Here is an 18,690-nt window from a genome sequence, read left to right as displayed (position 1 = left end):
GTTCTTGAGAAACGTCAGTTTATCTCAAAAAACAGAAAGTCAAAAGTATTTGTATATGTAGATAGTTGATGTTAAAAGAATTTACGAGTGTGAATAAGATCGGTGACGGCGATGATAGTTATATGGTCGTATTTGAATAGGAAATAAATAGGGCGCCGATTAACGAGTAAAAACAATGAGAGTGGGCTGTTGATAACCCGGGTTAATAAGCACGTTCAGTCCGGTGACGAAGATTGTCACGTGGTCGCTAGCGTATTAGGTAATTATGGAGGTTCACACAGGGAAATGATGAACTACTCACGTCAATACATGGACGTCTTTGGGGCGGAGCGACTATGTCCCAGTACAAGGCCATCCCTTGCTCAAAATAATGGTAATCATACAATTAACACAGTTTGGTAAAGTAAAGCAATACTACCTCATTAAATTGAAGTATCAACGATCCGAAACCCCGAAAATCACTAATACAGTTTTCCGGCCGATCAGCCTGCACTATATATATGACAAGGGATGAAACAAAATATGCACATGTAACCCGGGCTTACTTTGGGCATTTTAGACGCATGCTATATGGCATTGTTGCCCATTGTTCGTCTTGTTCGTATGCAGTTTTGTGATATTGTGCCCTCTTGTGGTAGACTAGTGCTAGCCTTGCGGTTTTCGATATTTTGTGTGATTTATTATTTATTTGTATGCATTTCGACTTTGTAATTCCATAGTTTTGTAATTCATTGCGTACTATGTATTATACATGTCAAATTATGAAATTGTTTATTCTGGAAAATGTCATCATCTGCCTCACCCCGTCGGAGTCCCATGAACGCCGGAGGGCGGCGGTGGTACACACATTTTTTTAACTGCCGAAAATCATCCCTCAAAATACAAAATATCTTGTCAAAATCAGTTATGAGTGCTGATAAGATACTCGGTTATTGCATACTGTCGTCCGATTACATATAAATCATATATTTTTCCAGATTTCACGCATTTATAACGAGATTTTACAATTTCTGTTTCTTGTGATACCATATACCACTGCGCATGCGTAGAGCGCCCTCAAGTAGAGACAATTCGCAGTCCTATAGATTGAGGGCGCTCCATGCATGCGCCGATTGATATAAACATCAGTATCTGGTATCACAAGAAACAGAAATTGTCAAATTTATATGTTTGTGTGCTATGAATTTTTGACAGCAGATGGCATCGAGGTGTGTTTAACTGACCTTGCTTATTATCTGTATATAGCTACTTGAATTTGAACCAAAACGTTATCGGCAAGACTCAGAATACGACAGTGACAGCCAGCAACACGTAATTGAAGGCAAATGAACACGCGAAGCAGAAAGGGCTGTTTCGAGTCGTAAAATAGAGGACGAAACCATTGTTGAGTTTTGAGGGGAATGGAAATCAGTCGATTTAAGAGTGTCATAAAAAGCGTGGGAGCACATCGTTTTTATGCTATGAAAAAGTGAAGAACTTGGACGTACTTTTTTACTTCAGTACAACGTCTTTTTTGTTTTATTACCTAACGCTTTTAGGTTCATGTGCAGCAAGTTACAGAGCACATACCTAAGCGACCGTCCCTCAGCAAATAATTAAGCCAAGGCATTTTTCGTTTCAAAATCGGTAAACTGTCCCTTTTTTACGCTGTCTGGGAAGTTCGAATTACTAAACAAAGTACAGGACGACGAAACTGAAATATTCAAGAACCAACACATACCAAAAATTATATATGAAAAGTGAATATTCGTGATGCATTTTAAGTCTTACCGGATTGGAAGTGGGAATTTGTTACTACTCTGAATATCCAAACATATTTTAGTTAATTACTACCTTATAATAAAATATGTTTGGATATTTAGATAAATTCTACACGGAATTAAACTACAATGGTAAAACTTTTTAAATTTATTTATCACTTTATTCCCTTCCATTCTGATTCCGGGCCGGAATGTTTAATGTTGTAACAGATACACTAGTATGACATTATGTCCGGAAATGAGAACATATACTTGGTGATGGTAAACTATATTATACTATTTACCATAATTTATTCACTATGCGATAGATTGAGAAATATATTTATGATATTCGTGATATATAAGCAGATAGTTACTCGATTATACGATTCGACTGTTGTACAATCACGGCATGTGCCGTGAATAGGGAATATTGCAAGGTGTTATATATAAAACATATAGGCCGATTTATCAGAATACTACACTCAAGTACTTTGTCCACATAAACACATGGTAATTCATTAAGAAACTTTTAGGTGGGGGGGTCTTGCAAATCTTGGATTTTAAGGACCCTTGACTGATGTTTAATACTTTTAAGAACCCTCGCCCAAATAAAAACAATCCGGTTGTTTAACCGTACTATATACACTTGGAATTCCAATAACACAAAGCATCATAATATTATAAGTTTTGATATAACTGTTGCTAGGAATATGTAAAGTCATCACCAATATATTTAAATGGATCGGTCTGGCACGCAATCCCGTCGAAATCATGGCCTTAAAGTTATTTATATTATATAAAATAATTACATTGAAGCAGATGACACTTGGTTTACCGTGATATCATTAGCATGAAGCTCATGACACAACTGATTTAAATGGGCTTGAAGATCGAGTGGGTGTGGCCGCAGAAATGTTTAGCACATAATCATTGAACTGCAGCAGCAACATTTCAATAAAATGCAGATAATGTGCGATGAAATATAACCGACATTCATTCTATAATGCATAGTTACAATATTAGATAAGTATGTCTTAAACGTTTAGATTTCCCTTTTTTGGTTTTGTTCTTTAACACATGCAGTAATAAACTAATACATTTCAGTTTAAGGCAGTTTATATGAATTTATACTGCTTTACATAGATTCTTCATGACTTTATTATATTCAAGAATGTTATCTGTAGGTGTATGTGCATTGTATCTTCTATATGTATATACAGTTACACGTATTCAGAGTCTTGTTGATTGCACAATCGCAATTAACTAGACTCTGGATCAAAGTTTGGCTATATATCTGTACACCCACACTTATTGAATGGCCACGTCTATTTCCCCCGAAGGTTTGAGACTTACCTAACAAATATTGGACGTGGACTATGTTACTGATAATGAGTTATACGAATTGCTTCTGTTAGTACAAAATGCAGACTGTTCAATATCCGCATGTTTATCACACGCATGACGTGGGTATAGTCATAGTATGACGTCATACATGGGCAGATCAAAAATAATGCGACGACACTAAACGGAACTTTTTATATTTTGTATCCGGTACAAGTATGTTGTGTACAGCTTTTGGGCTGCTAAATAGTTCAAAGAGTGCGGAATCAAAAAAACAAAGTCTATGTATTTGGATTTTGTGAAGTATTAGTCCGTCTTTTAAAATACTTGGTTGATTTTATGAAAAATGTTATGCGAAATAGAGCAAAACCGCGAACGAAAAACCCATTCGAGTATCGATATTCGTGATTAACAGCACTGCACATCGATCCCCGATGCGGCTAGGATTCTAACAGAACTCTGGCAGTAATCACACGTGTCTGCTGACTTCAAATACATAGAAGATTATATCTAAATATATATTTACAACGTTTTTCTGCTTTGGAAGTATGTTTTGTTTTCAATATATGCGTATTTTAGCAGACACAGCTTTGTAAAGAACGTTGTTCTATGTATAATCGCCAAATTCTTACATCTTACTATCTTACTTGAGTTTCAATGTCAATATATATCTAAGGATAATATTGTCCTTTATACGCGTTAAGCAATTATAGAAATGTTAACGGTAGAAATAGTACAACATGTCATTATTCAACGATCCCTTATGGGCACTCATTATACGTGAATTAGTCATGTTAGTTAGTACTAATTGCAAAGAGCAGTAAGTGGAAGATATATTTACAACTAAAAAGCGTTATAGGCGCCACGGTAAATGAAATAAGTATTCAATTTAAATATCCTTATTGTATGAGCGTATACGAACGCTGAATTGAGTCTGCTACTAACAGTAGTAACGCATAGAAAACCATATTATTCTACCCACGAACTCGAAAATTGCACATTCGTATTCGGTGTGTTCTTCAGTAAACTAGTTCAAGTCGACTATTACCAGTGATATATCAATAATAACCTGTCCGTGTATTATGAATAAACTATTCAGGAGGCGTAGTTCAGCAAAAAAGATCTTCTGGCGGAAGTAAATATTTTAGACTAGACATTTTCTCGTTGCTTTATCAGGTCATGACAGGCAAAAGCTCATAACTTATTGAATTGAATTGATAATGTTCTCTACACAGCGCAAATAAAATACATATTTCAAGGAAGCTCGTGTATAGGGAGATACATAAGATTACATAAGTCTCTTTGTTCATTTCATTATTAATAAATGTCTTACATAGAAGCTTGAAGAGAACGTTATGAGACCCAAGAGTACATTTTTTCCAGTCACTACTTTGATTTGATATATATCTAACTTTTCCGAATTAAGCCGAACGCGTCATAATGCCACTCGGCCAAAATGATTCAACCAGACGCGTAAAAGAAATTACGATAAAAAACAATTAAAAAAATGCATTTTACAAATTGATATACTGTGCCGGTCGCAGGTGTGGCGGCATACACTCTTTAAAGACTGCCGCCCGATATTCCCGCCAAAAAACACGCCTGAGACGAGCTAGTAAGGAACGACGGACCATTCAATAATTGAGGGGAGGCTCACTATTAAAGATGAAGTGAATTATTCGCATATGTATAGATTGTCTTCAATTTACAGTCTCTACTCTCCGTTACTCGGCTGTGGCTTTTTACTAAGCCAATCAAAATTAATAACTGTGTCTTGGACAATAAGTTGTATCAAGTGTTATTTTGGCGGGAAATTTGAACATTCTTTGATGTCTGTGTGACGACGACAGACGCGGTGGACCAAATTGTAAAAACACATTTCATATTTGAAATTGAATATTCAAAAAATGGCGAAAAACCTGTATAAGTAACATCTCAGTATTTCATATGTATGATTACGAAGTTTGATATAGGTTATTACCGTGGCCGCAAATTACCACGGATCGCGTACACTATTGGGACGTTGTATTTGAAAACACAATGTGCAAAGTGTAGTTTGAAAATGAATTGAGAGCGTTAGTTTGGTAAATCATAATGTCAACGAAACTTCTATAGTCGTACACCCTTAAGACAATTTGTGAAACACGAAAAAGTTGTATGCAAATTAGTAAATAAATACGCACCACAATCCACCACAATCTAACGAGTTTTGTACGTACCCCCCTAATTCCAACAACCAATCATTCAAGTTCATGCATGCTATCTTTTATGGGAGTTTTAACACCGTTGATCAGTAAAATGGCTATCAGGCGACCATCTTGAACCGAAAATTTAAAAATCAAAGAAAGTTTAGAAAGAATTCCCGTGTGCTGGAGACACATTGAAATTAATTCAAAGTTTAATTTGCTTTTCAAATGAGAAGCTTGGCAACTAATATTTGTCTGCAATTTGTGATGCACAACTTGAAAATAATGTGATTCACAGTATCAAAATTTATAATACATACAGAAAATACATTTGAATTTTCATCCATGGTGTTTAGCCTAATTCCAGAGATTTAAATCAGATTTTTTTAGATATCCGAAATGGGCTAATAATAGATAATCAATATGCATGTTTATCAACATTAAAACTAATCATGTCTTTGGGTTTTCACAATGAACCAAATGAATTATTATACAGTGAGCAAGTATTATGCATAGATTTAGGTCTGTATATTGTTTCAGGGCGCCAAAAAATTATGAATTATTATGCAAATTAGGTAATTAGTATGATCTGATTTTAACCCAAAAGTGAGCAGGGATGTGCATTGTTCTAGAGCATAAATGTATCAAGTTTCATTGAAATGAAATAATTAGCACATATGATATCAGTGTAAAAGCTGAAAATTGGCTAATTATGCAAATTAGGTAATTAATATGCACTGATTTTAACCCAAAACTAATCAGGTCTGTGCATTGTGTAGAACATCTATGTACCAAGATCCATTGAAAAGTAATGAATGTAGTACTTTAAATATCAAAAGCTGAAAATTGATTAATTATGCAAATTAATATTAATATTTCACGTATCTGTCTGTGCATTGTCCTATGTATCTAGTTAAGTTTCATTCAAATGTGATGATTAGTACCTGAGATATCAGAAGACGAAAAATTGACTACTGTAATATGACTAATTTTCACTGGGTTTAAATTTCGCTGATTTACCATTTCAGGCATATTCGCTGGGTTTAAAATGCATGGTTTTATCATTTGAATAAAGTGTTCTATGCTAAATTTTACATATTCACTGGGTTTTAATTTGGCGCATTTTCCAGTCAGCGAAATAAGCAAAATTAAAACCCAGTAAATAATTAACCCTTTTACTGTTATCATTATGCAAATTAGGTTAATTATATGCATGGACTTTTATCAAAAACTGATCAAACTTGTGCATTAGACAAGATCATCTATGTACCAAGTTTCATCAAAATCCAATGAATGACTCTTTAGATATCAGTGGAACAGTCATGGAACAGCTGAAAATTAGCTAATTATCATGCAAATTAGGTGATTAGTACCTGAGATATCAGTGGAAAAGACGAAAAATGTACTAATCATTATGCAAATTAGGTTAATTATAAGCATTGATTTTTACCAAAAACTGATCAAATCTGTGCATTAGACCACAGCATCTATGTACCAAGTTTCATCAGAATCCAATGAATGGCCTTTTAGATATCAGTGGAACAGTCATGGAACAGCAGGAAATTAGATAATTATAATGCAAATTAGGTAATTAATATGCATGGATTTCAACCAAAACCTAATAAAATCTGCGCATTAGCCAGAGCATCTATGCACTAAGTTTCATTAAAATCAGCATACGGTTCTTGAGATGTCAATGGAACAGACACACACACACATACAGACAGGGCAACTGCTTCGCACACGGGAGTAAATTAGAAAAATATCTGGGTTCTCTATTGGACATTATATTTTACGAGTAGGTTAATGAAGTAAATCCAGCAATAAATTTAATTGGTCAAAACACAAAACTAACATCAATTGTATAGTGGCTGATAATCCACAGTTGACCGTCTAACATTAATTGCAAGGAATAATAATTCTCGCAGTCAAGTGAATCGGCTAAATATCATTTTTGCACTACGAACGTAGAGCAAAATGATGGATTAACGGCCTCAAAAAATGTGTTGCCGTCTGTGGCGTTTGCTCGAGCAATTTGCTCAAGATCTTAAAGTTATACTTGTGCTGTACGATTCAGTAAGGTGTTTGGTACTAATGGACGTTTGTATTTTTCTCGAAAGTATGCTGACTGAGACAAGTCAAAAAACGGGCATGCAATAACGCGTTCGCTCAATGTATATATACTTACGATATACTAACTCAATGACTCATTTAATTAACCACGAATGTATGCAGGACGTTCTAGTTGCTGTTTTATTTTGTCGTAAATATATGTTGTGGTCAAAAATTGTTTTCACTGACAGGCCACAGTTATATTGTGGTTGGTATAATATAATAGCAATAAAACATCCACTGGCATGGTATACTACATCGATTTTTGCACAGACGCTCTCGATATACGAGCTCGTGAAATTAAGTGCTGAGTGAGTTTGAAATAATTCAGGTGAAGAATTTCCGACATAAAGCCACGAACGGAAGGACTGACTCACGGGGCGGATGCATACCCCACCTCGTTACACTAGCCCCAGGAGAGAAACATAGTGTCGCATACGACTTATTTACCACTTCCGTGTCACTGAGAATGTTCTAGAACCGTACTGCGTCTGGGTGGAATATTCTATATTTTTTAGAAAATGGTTGAATAGGTAATAGAACACTGTAGGAGGCAATAACAGGTAATGGAACATTCTAGAAAGTTGTAGTAAGTCCCAGACTCATTATGTATGCTGATGTAATGGTCTATTTATAAACAGTGGGGGTATATATAGGGGAGTTGTTCAGCACTGAGATCAGATCGGAGATCTCGTTGAATTGTATTCGAGTCTAAGAAGTGGAGTTTTACCGCGTTATTGTACTTGATGTTTGCAGAGTATAATAATACCAGTACCAGTTGAAACATCATCTGTTGGCTCTGTGTTCGTATGTTATCATCACCGCCAGGGAAGTCTTTCTGTTACTGTTGCCATTTTAGGTATTTGAACCATCACACCTGTACTATACCAATTACAGTAATATTACGTTGCGTGTGACACATAGCCGTATCTGTAGCGTAATTGTAAATGATTGATATAAACACAATGATAATGCGAATAATTTGGGGACTGGTCTTAATTACTGTTTTAGTACCACTTTAAATTCGACCACTGGCGCAAGCACTGGAGATATGATGGTACTGCTTTTTCAAACTTGTTTCATAAAGTAATAAATGCAGTTTTACAACCATCCGAGTTGCCGTATTTAAATTATATAATTACTTATTTCAAGTATCATCTTTCTAAACTCATACATATAGCAAAAAGTATTGATGATGTCATAAGGTAATCTTATTACATGAATATTATTACAAAACGCGTAAGTTATTACAAAACGCTTCTATCCCCTATTACAAAACGCGTAAGTTATTACAAAACACGTCATTATTACAAAATGCTACAGTACACATCAATCCAAATAAAACGACTTTATCAGAATACACCGGGAGTTATATAGCAAATGCAGAAATATGTATGTACCACATAAACAAATTTCGGTACCTCAATGTGAACCTAATATAAACACCACCCCCGCAAACATACTTAGAGTGGCTAAAATGTCAATCACCTCCAGGCGGCAGAAATTGAATAAAAATAGTATACTGCTAGGTGTAGAACTGATTTAAAGCAATAAATGTACTTGAATGAAATGAATGTTTGAGGAAAACTTAATAATTAGTTAGCTATTTATTTAATTACCAGAAAATACTAACATATCACTCAAATAATTACGGCAATCTTTAAAATAATTCAATGACAGAGTAATATATGCCTCTGCAAATAAACTTAAACATACTGGGTAACAGTAACAAACTAAAGCAAACAACATGAGAAATATTATAAATACATTATGTGTATATTTTCAAGATGTTCAAATTACTCACACTGTGTTTATTGTTTATCTCACTTGTATTATATTCCTGTCCATTATTCAAACATTTTAACGCAACCAATAATCCATATTTGCATTGAAATGTCTTCACCTCTGTATATGTACTCATGCATTCTTTCAGATCGGACGAATGAGTAAAACTCGTCTCACATTGTTTGCACTGAAATTATTTTAATCCTGTATGTGTAAGCAAGTGCGTTTTAGTCTACCAGACTGAATAAAGCATTTGTCACATTGCTTACACCGAAATGGCTTCAACCATGTATGTATACGCATGTACTGTTTTTAAATAGCTAGACGTAGTGAAACACTTCTCACATTGTTTGCACTGAAAAGGCTTCAACCCTGCATGTGTGAACAAGTGCGTTTTTAGCTTACCAGACTGAGCAAAGCATTTGTCACTTTGCTTACACCGAAATACAGAGTACAGAGTATACAGAGTAAAATGACCGCATACAAACGAAGCAAGGCTGCCCTCCACGGCATGTTAACTTAACACAAACTTTATTGCCGACATAATCAAAGCAGTAAATAAAATGACATGTTTTGGAACTCCAACATTAGGGAATGATATCACAGCCCAAAACACTTAGTAGTGATGATATTGAACAATTTGAAAATCAGTTTCAGTCAAAATGAACATTTGTAAAAACACTGCACACCATATCAACAAGCAAGAAGGACAATTTAACAAGAAGTCAAAAATATCACTTTTTACCAAAAATGAGAAAATAATTCACCAAAATTAGAGAATTGAAGATATTATCATGAAATGAACAAATCTAAGAGAGGTCTACCCAAGATACATACACACTTTTTGTCATTTTCAATGAAAAGATTATTACCAAACGCTTCAGTGTGCTATTACCAAGGGTAATACCAAGGAGGAAAATTGTTGTACATATGGGGGTAATTCCTGGAATTGCAATAAAGAGGGTTCAGGCAGAAATACAATATTTAGTGTTCTCATGTTTCGTCTGGTATTTTTGAGGCATTCGGCTGTTCTAACTAAAGCGAGATTTGTTTCGAAATTCTGTGTATTGTGTGCGCTCCAGGGTTTTTGCTGATTCGAACCAGTTTCACTCTCACTGGAAAAACTGCATTGTTGCTTGAATGAGAGCTAATTAAACACATTTTACAGACCGGCGGAACAGTATGTAACAGCCAATTTGAATAGCGTATCCCTTGATTTTACTCAGAATGTTGACAAGGAAAGGGGCTATTCCATATTACGCAGAAATAATTGGGAATAGAATATGTGAGGAATTGTATCAACAGAGATGTTTATACTGAAATACCGATGTACATACCGATATCTATCCTCCTTTTGCATCCCTAAACATTTCTGTTTTAGTATACTGGTTTGAAAATGTTGAATTTGCATGCTTTGCGATGTTTGTTTACTGAAAGGCTCCTAATGGTAGAATCCCGAGTTTGAACAGCGAACATGTGATTCATTTGAATACAATGGTGAAAGATTGGCACGACAGGGAGCCGTCCGATCTCAGTGGAACGTTTCAATATCAGTCATTCGTAGGCAACAACGTTCATTTTACAATGAAATAAAATAACAACTTAGAAACATCACATAATAAAAGGCTCTAAAATTATGTCTATTGTAAAACAAATCAACCGACAACTAGTTTGACGCGGCTATTTCTTGCTGGAGCCTGAGTTCTACGCGTGATTTTAATGCGTTCAAAAAATTTCAATTTCAAACTTCGCATACACGCGTGGTTTATCGAAATGCATACTAATTATGTAACTTGTCACTGGTAAAAGTTACTGAAAACATTTTGAGCAATAGTACCAGAGTGAAATATATACTATGATCACGGTAAAGAAGAAAACTTGTGGTTACTTTCAACAGTTTGGATCACAACCGTGTCTCAAAAACACTTTTAGTTTTCAGTTTATTTTTTGGAGCTCGTAGCGATAGAATCAGTCACTGTAAAACTATTATGCGTGCTCACAGAAAACATTTTGGTACAATTTTACTGAAAAGACGATTTTTTCATTGCACATGAATATTAATTTATTAATTTCAACCAATCGTGTCATGCATCCCCCCCGGGTGAAAGCAGTGATTTATTTTTTTCAAAAGTGTTAATGTATTCACCGATTTCATTTTTGGCGGGGCGGTGAACTATGTCATAGAGAGGGTTTGTACTGAATATGCAATATGTAACGTTCTCCAGGAAGGCCCAGCATTGCTCTAGTATTATACTGTTAGTTGAATTAATAATGAAGTTCTCTCTAATTTATTAAACTGCTCAATATTTATTTTATTTTTAACATAGTGTTTCTGCTGGGAAGTTGAAAATGTTATTTCCCCCAAAAATATATATAAGGATGTTCTAGTTTTAACATTGCTGAAGTAGTTTGTATTTTATAATTTACAAGGATTCTGTCCACAGATTTATTGAAATTGTCTATTCTGTTATGTACTATCTAAATATTGTATTTTGGCTATACAAACACTTTTGTCAAATTACGTAAGCACATGCGCTGGTAATAGAGAACACACGGTATCAAAATATTATCATTTATTTAACATTACTATATATGATAATCCTTTTTGTTTTTTACGATTTATTTTAACTCAGGATTAGTATTAAATATCATCTCTGGCCTTATCTAATGAATTCTTATCACTCGCCCATTACCTTGTACATTGTGCTGCAATACCTTGAAAAGTTTAACCTCAAAGATTTGTTAAACCTCTTAATTGGGATTGTCTTCCAATTTTTATCAAAAAATTATCATTCACTCAATCTTACTTTCAGTTTGAAGTTATATTTTACACCCACACCCACTTCCAGAACATCCTTTCACCAATGTATTCTATGTGACTTCAGGAGAAATAAAGAAATTATATGACAACGAACGTAATTATAAATTCAGCCTCTAGTTCAGCACTGATTAAATAAACTACCTCATCTTTATGCCAAGTAATTCATTGCCTACATCAGTGACTACAAAATTGATGTTTCAATCCGAGGAATTTCACTTTCTATTAATTACATGGAGCTGCCAGTCTTTTATTTTCTATTGTAATGTCAATTTCTTGCGATTACTCGATTACAGACCGCCTAGGTGATGTAACTAAATCCTGGTATCAGCACCGGTTAGGCAGGCTTTAACTATGCATGTGAAGCAAGCTGATATATATATATATCCAATCCTATAGATTTCTCATGTTTTGGTAACTATTTGATGCAAATGCAACAAAAATCAATATAAAAATATTACCCACACAGCATTATACAGGTTACTCGTTGTGTTTAGTATTGTTTACTACCAATTTGTATGTCCCAAGAGCGTGCACGTGGCGATAAAAACTGTACTCCGGAAATGGAACAGCCGTTGATGGTAAATACAGCAGGGATTATCCTCGGACCGCACGAGCTCTTGGGTTGCCGATGACAGACCAATTATGTTACATGTGACGTATTCATTTAGTGGCGTCTTGTCGGTTATGAAAAATCCTGTTGGAAACGTGTACCCACGTGCTGGCTTCTAAACAGGCCAAATTGTGACAATGTTTGTTTACTTCATATTTTTTAACGTGACTACCAAATCTAGCCTTTGCAGTTACGCTAAAAATAGGTGAACAAATGACTAAAATATTTATTTTACATAATACAAGTTTCGACTTACTTTTGTAAAACCGGCCTCATGTACATTAGGAAATGTACATTATTTGGTATATAACATTTGTTTTGCGTTACAAGTGGCTGTGGCAGGTCTCCGGGTTCTCGCCGCACGAAGTGATGCATTGTCTCAAGTTTATTATCTTTACTATTTCCATGTGATAGTAGCTGTATTTACGAGAGTGGAATTGTGTTCTTCGTGTAGTGAATATTGTTTTTAATTGTTGACTGCAGTGTACATGACAACACCCTAAGCATACGGGCATCGTGGACATCGCTGTGGTATCGTAGTTCAACGATACGAGGGTGGCAAAATGTACATGATACGACAAATCTGAAATTATTGATATAAACACAATTCAAAAAAATGATCAATGCGACATGACCTTGTAACATGTCCCATATTAGTTCCTTTATTAATTTTCTCATTGGAATGCCAAAGTAGCTCATGTCTGTGCAATATGGAAGCAAGTCTTATTGGCTCGTTATACACTTGATACTTATGATTATTAGTACATAACGTAATTATCGAAAATCAGCCACGTGTAACATCACACTTTAGTTTCTATAGTGACGATCCCCTGCTCCACAACCGCCTTCCTACAGAGTTACATTTATTATTATCGTATCGCAATGCAAATACTCATAGGTACCACCCAATCAGTGGCCTCGACAAATTTAAAAGCACACGTGTGTTTAATGAAACCACGTGCTTGTAGGTACCATCAAATCAGTCCTTCCACGCGGTTAGAAATAATTCAGCAATTCAGCAACATTAATTTAGTCAAATATCGGAACTCTTAACATTATAGTTACATAAAAAAATGAACGATGGCCTGTATTTGAATGGACTGAAACGTCCAGGGAATAAAGTATTGATGTATATTTTCCAAAATCATCAAGAATTCAAACTACTGAATACGATCCACAATGTTCACAAAACGTCAATCAAGCTTTCAGAATGCAGCTAAAAAAATTAATGTTTTTTTAGAGTTTTATTGTCAGCACTAATTGATTCAAACTTGTATGAGATATAATACTGTTATTGTTGACAGTGTTAATGCCAAGCTTAAACTACAGGTGTTGGAATCTCATAAAAATAATAAAATGAGTAAATTGTGGTTCTTGCCTACAAGGTGTATTTCTTACAATAGTGGAAAAAAGAAAATATTTTTGTAGATATTGGAGTATTGTGTGAAAGACTTGGCAAAGCCAGAAGTAAGAAGGTTCTCACAACTAGAGTGAAGGTTTTGACAAGGTCTCAGCAACAAGTGTGAAACTTTCTTCAAAAAGAAGGGAGATCTCGATTTAGACTGTCAACAGTCCTCGGGTCTAATGTAATTGTGTTTCCTGGACAATCGAAAGCCGAAGGCGTTTGATGGGAAATGCGAACCATTTCACGCGAGGGACTTTAGACCCGAGAGACTGTTCTTTTCTGCAGGTTTCTAGTTGATATGAATAATTCATAGTTAATTCTGACGTCACGAAATCAATTATATTAACATAGTGTAAGCAAATTTATTCTAAATGACCCCCTGAATGCGTTTGTTGTTCACGTTATGAACACAGTGAATACAGTCACTCCAATCAAAATAGCAAAGAAAACTATTAACTCGCATTAACAACGTGCATTGTTTGAGACAGTCAAATAGAAAATATAGAGAACCGGAGGAGACTGTTTCGCGGGATTAACAGAACTACGACATGCGAATTTCTTGTGGCAGAGACGATCGATCTACACCTTGCCAGTTCGTATGCGTGCAGAAAATGTGGACTGAGAGCGTCAACTCTGCATAAAAACATGTTCAGGAACGAATTTCAACAAACTAAGCGAGAGTTATTGGAAAGGTCGCAGGCATTTTCCTCTAAGAGAATGGCAACTGAAAGTGGGGGATCCCTGCTTTCGAAACAAGTTCTTTTTGTTCTTAGACGAATGTCAACACGGCACGCAGACGAACACATCTCTCCCCTCTGTGTAGTTTGCGATATTGTCTCGCTTGCATTCTTTGCAAGAAATATCATGGTAGTCTAAACGGTCCAGCACTTTTATAATGCATTCGTCAAGATTTGTTTGTGTTATGATATCAAAAACTTCGCGTAAGTCGTTATCGATCCTAGTAGCCAGCGACCCCTGACCCTTTTTCACGATTGGCCACTGTAAAATGATAGACATCTGCGTGACTATTGATTTGCATATGAAAGTACCCGGATCTGGTAAGACATCTTACCAGTGAATTGCAGCACCGAACAGCCGGTCGTGCCCAACGGCACTCCATACTTTCTGTCCCGGCGTTTGCAATTTATTCACGCCTATTACGTTTATACACAGTATTTATTAATAATAACAGATTAATATCACGTACGATCGACTGTCGACTGTCTAATCTCGATTCTACTATACTGAAATATCCTGGTTAGTTGTTTCACACAATTCCGGGAACTTTGTGGAAGACCTTAAACTTTCATAAGGGATGCTCTCAGTCCAGTATACCCATGTACTTCCGGGCTAAAAATATCAATGACCACAGCATGGTATGAATTCAATACGAATAATATACCACGAGTTTCCGCTGATGAGAATGTCACCATACTTGTCCATGTAAGAAAAGTATAATCAAATTTAAAGCATTACATCCACTTGATGTACGAAAAGAATTAAAAATTAAATAAATAGCTAACATATCACACAAATAATTATCAGCCATAGAATGAAATAATATTGTAATTATCTTTAACTATTGTTATTAATAATAATTCATTGAGAGTGTACTAAATGCCTCTACCAGCAGACTTAAGTACTGGGTAACAATCCAAAACAAACTTTTTTATATTATTATAATTATATTATGTGTATATTTTCAAAATACAAATTTACTCACACTCAGATCCCTGTTTAATGTTGACATTTGTTGCATAAATGTATCTAGATTGGAACGTATGCAGTAATAAACTGGAAACTTTTCTAATATTGCATAATAAATATGACAGTACAAAATAAAATTAAAATAAAAGTTGTTTTTCAATGATACATGACTAATAATAATCCTACTGTACCAATACCTATACTGTAGAATACTTTATTTTCGCTTGGAATTTATTTTCGCTATTTCCGCTGAAGGGATGATTCTGTGAAAATAAAATCCAGCGAATAAACCTTTTTTCCTATATTTCACATTAAACTCATCAAAAATCAGTGAAAATAAATTCCATACAAAACGCCCAAAATGTCTTTTCAGCGAAAATTAATTTCAGCGAAAATAAAGTATTCCACAGTACCTTGGGACCAGAGGTGAATGGCAACACACACTATATTGCTATCCACCATATTTAAAAACAAACATGTACATGTTTACAATCCTATAATCATCTTTATTCAATAAAAAACATTGTCTGTTCTATTTCATATCAAAATATCATGATCTAAATGTCATCACACGTTTTGATACATGACGAATTAGAAAAATACCACATGTCTGAAGGTTTCTGTGTCTTTACTTTTTACAAAATTTTGGTCCAGTTTATCAATTTTATAGCTCAACTTCTCATTCCCATTTAATGCCTTCTTATTTCTAGAAAGAAAGCACATTCTGAATGTCTCTGTTCCCTGACTCACTTGTTCAATGCCACTCCTGTTATCCTCTTGAGTACTTTTCAAAAAATCTAACACGAACAATGATCCCTTCTCCACCTGATTAGCGTTCTTTATGGACTGGATATTTCGAGTGTGCATTTGTTCTCCTAGATCGCTTGAATATACAAAACTCTTTTCACATTCTTTGCACTGGAATAACTTCAGCCCTGTGTGTGTAGTATGCATGTGATTTTTTAGACCACCAGACTGATTGAAGCATTTCTCGCATTGTTTGCACTGAAATAGCTTCAATACTGTATGTGTACGCATGTGCTCTTTTAGACTCAGAGACAGAGTGAAGCATTTCTTGCATTGTTTACACTGAAATGGCTTCAATCCTGTATGTGTAAGCATGTGAGTTTTTAGACCACCAGACTGATTGAAGCATTTCTTGCATTGTTTGCACTGAAATGGCTTCAATCCTGTATGTGTAAGCATGTGAGTTTTTAGATTACCAGACTGATTGAAGCATTTCTTGCATTGTTTGCACTGAAATGGCTTCAATCCTGTATGTGTACGCATGTGATTTTTTAGACCACCAGACTGAGTGAAGCATTTCTTGCATTGTTTGCACTGAAATGGCTTCAATCCTGTATGTGTACGCATGTGCTCTTTCAGATTCCCCGAATGAGTAAAGCACTTCTCGCATTGTTTGCACTGAAATGGCTTCAATCCTGTATGTGTAAGCATGTGATATTTTAGACCACCAGACTGAGTGAAGCATTTGTCACATTGTTTGCACTGAAATGGCTTCAATCCTGTATGTGTACGCATGTGCTCCTTCAGATTCCCCGACTGAGTAAAACACTTCTCGCATTGTTTGCACTGAAATGGCTTCAATCCTGTATGTGTATGCATGTGATATTTTAGACTACCAGACTGGGTGAAGGATTTCTTGCATTGTTTGCACCGAAATGGCTTCAATCCCGTATGTGTAAGCATGTGATATTTTAGACTACCAGACTGAGTGAAGCATTTCTTGCATTGTTTGCACTGAAATGGCTTCAATCCTGTATGTGTAAGCATGTGAGTTTTTAGACCAACAGACTGAGTGAAGCATTTCTTGCATTGTTTACACTGAAATGGCTTCAATCCTGTATGTGTAAGCATGTGAGTTTTTAGACCAACAGACTGAGTGAAGCATTTCTCGCATTGTTTACACTTAAATGGCTTCAATCCTGTATGTGTACGCATGTGCTCCTTCAGATTCCCCGAACGAGTAAAACACTTCTCGCATTGTTTGCACTGAAATGGCTTCAATCCTGTATGTGTAAGCATGTGATATTTTAGACCACCAGACTGAGTGAAGCATTTGTCACATTGTTTGCACTGAAATTGCTTCACCCCTGTATGTACAAGCATGTGCTCTTTTAGATACCTTAAACTAGTATAACGCTTCTCACATTGTTTGCACTGAAATGGCTTCAATCCTGTATGTGTAAGCATGTGATATTTTAGACCACCAGACTGAGTGAAGCATTTGTCACATTGTTTGCACTGAAATGGCTTCAATCCTGTATGTGTACGCATGTGCTCCTTCAGATTCCCCGGCTGAGTAAAACACTTCTCGCATTGTTTGCACTGAAATGGCTTCAATCCTGTATGTGTATGCATGTGATATTTTAGACTACCAGACTGAGTGAAGCATTTCTTGCATTGTTTGCTCTTAAATGGCTTCAATCCTGTATGTGTAAGCATGTGATTTTTTAGACCACCAGACTGAGTATAACACTTCTCACATTGTTTACACTTAAATGGCTTCAATCCAGTATGTGTAATCATGTGATTTTTTAGACCACCAGACTGAGTATAACACTTCTCGCATTGTTTACACTTAAATGGCTTCAATCCAGTATGTGTAAGCATGTGATATTTTAGACTACCAGACTGAGTATAACACTTCTCGCATTGTTTACACTTAAATGGCTTCAATCCTGTATGTGTAAGCATGTGATATTTTAGACTACCAGACTGAGTATAACACTTCTCGCATTGTTTACACTTAAATGGCTTCAATCCTGTATGTGTACGCATGTGATATTTTAGACTACCAGACTGAGTATAACACTTCTCGCATTGTTTACACTTAAATGGCTTCAATCCTGTATGTGTACGCATGTGATTTTTTAGACCACCAGACTGTGTAAAGCTTTTCTGACATTGTTTGCACTGAAATGGCTTCAGCCCTGTATGTGTAAGTATGTGCTGTTTTA

General features: G+C 35.5%; 1 protein-coding gene across 1 annotated transcript; it reads right to left on the bottom strand.

The window, feature by feature from the left end:
• Window positions 1-16,300: 16,300 nt before the first annotated feature.
• Window positions 16,301-18,595, bottom strand: LOC144346510 (uncharacterized). The gene has a single exon (XM_085492916.1). It carries the CDS (start codon window positions 18,593-18,595, stop codon window positions 16,301-16,303), a length of 2,295 nt encoding a protein of 764 aa, XP_085349042.1.
• Window positions 18,596-18,690: the final 95 nt, after the last annotated feature.

The sequence above is a fragment of the Saccoglossus kowalevskii genome, chromosome 18, assembly GCF_978046115.1.
Source record: "Saccoglossus kowalevskii chromosome 18, keSacKowa6.1, whole genome shotgun sequence".
Taxonomy (NCBI): Eukaryota; Metazoa; Hemichordata; class Enteropneusta; family Harrimaniidae; genus Saccoglossus; species Saccoglossus kowalevskii.
This window is presented reverse-complemented; position numbering and strand designations above follow the sequence as displayed.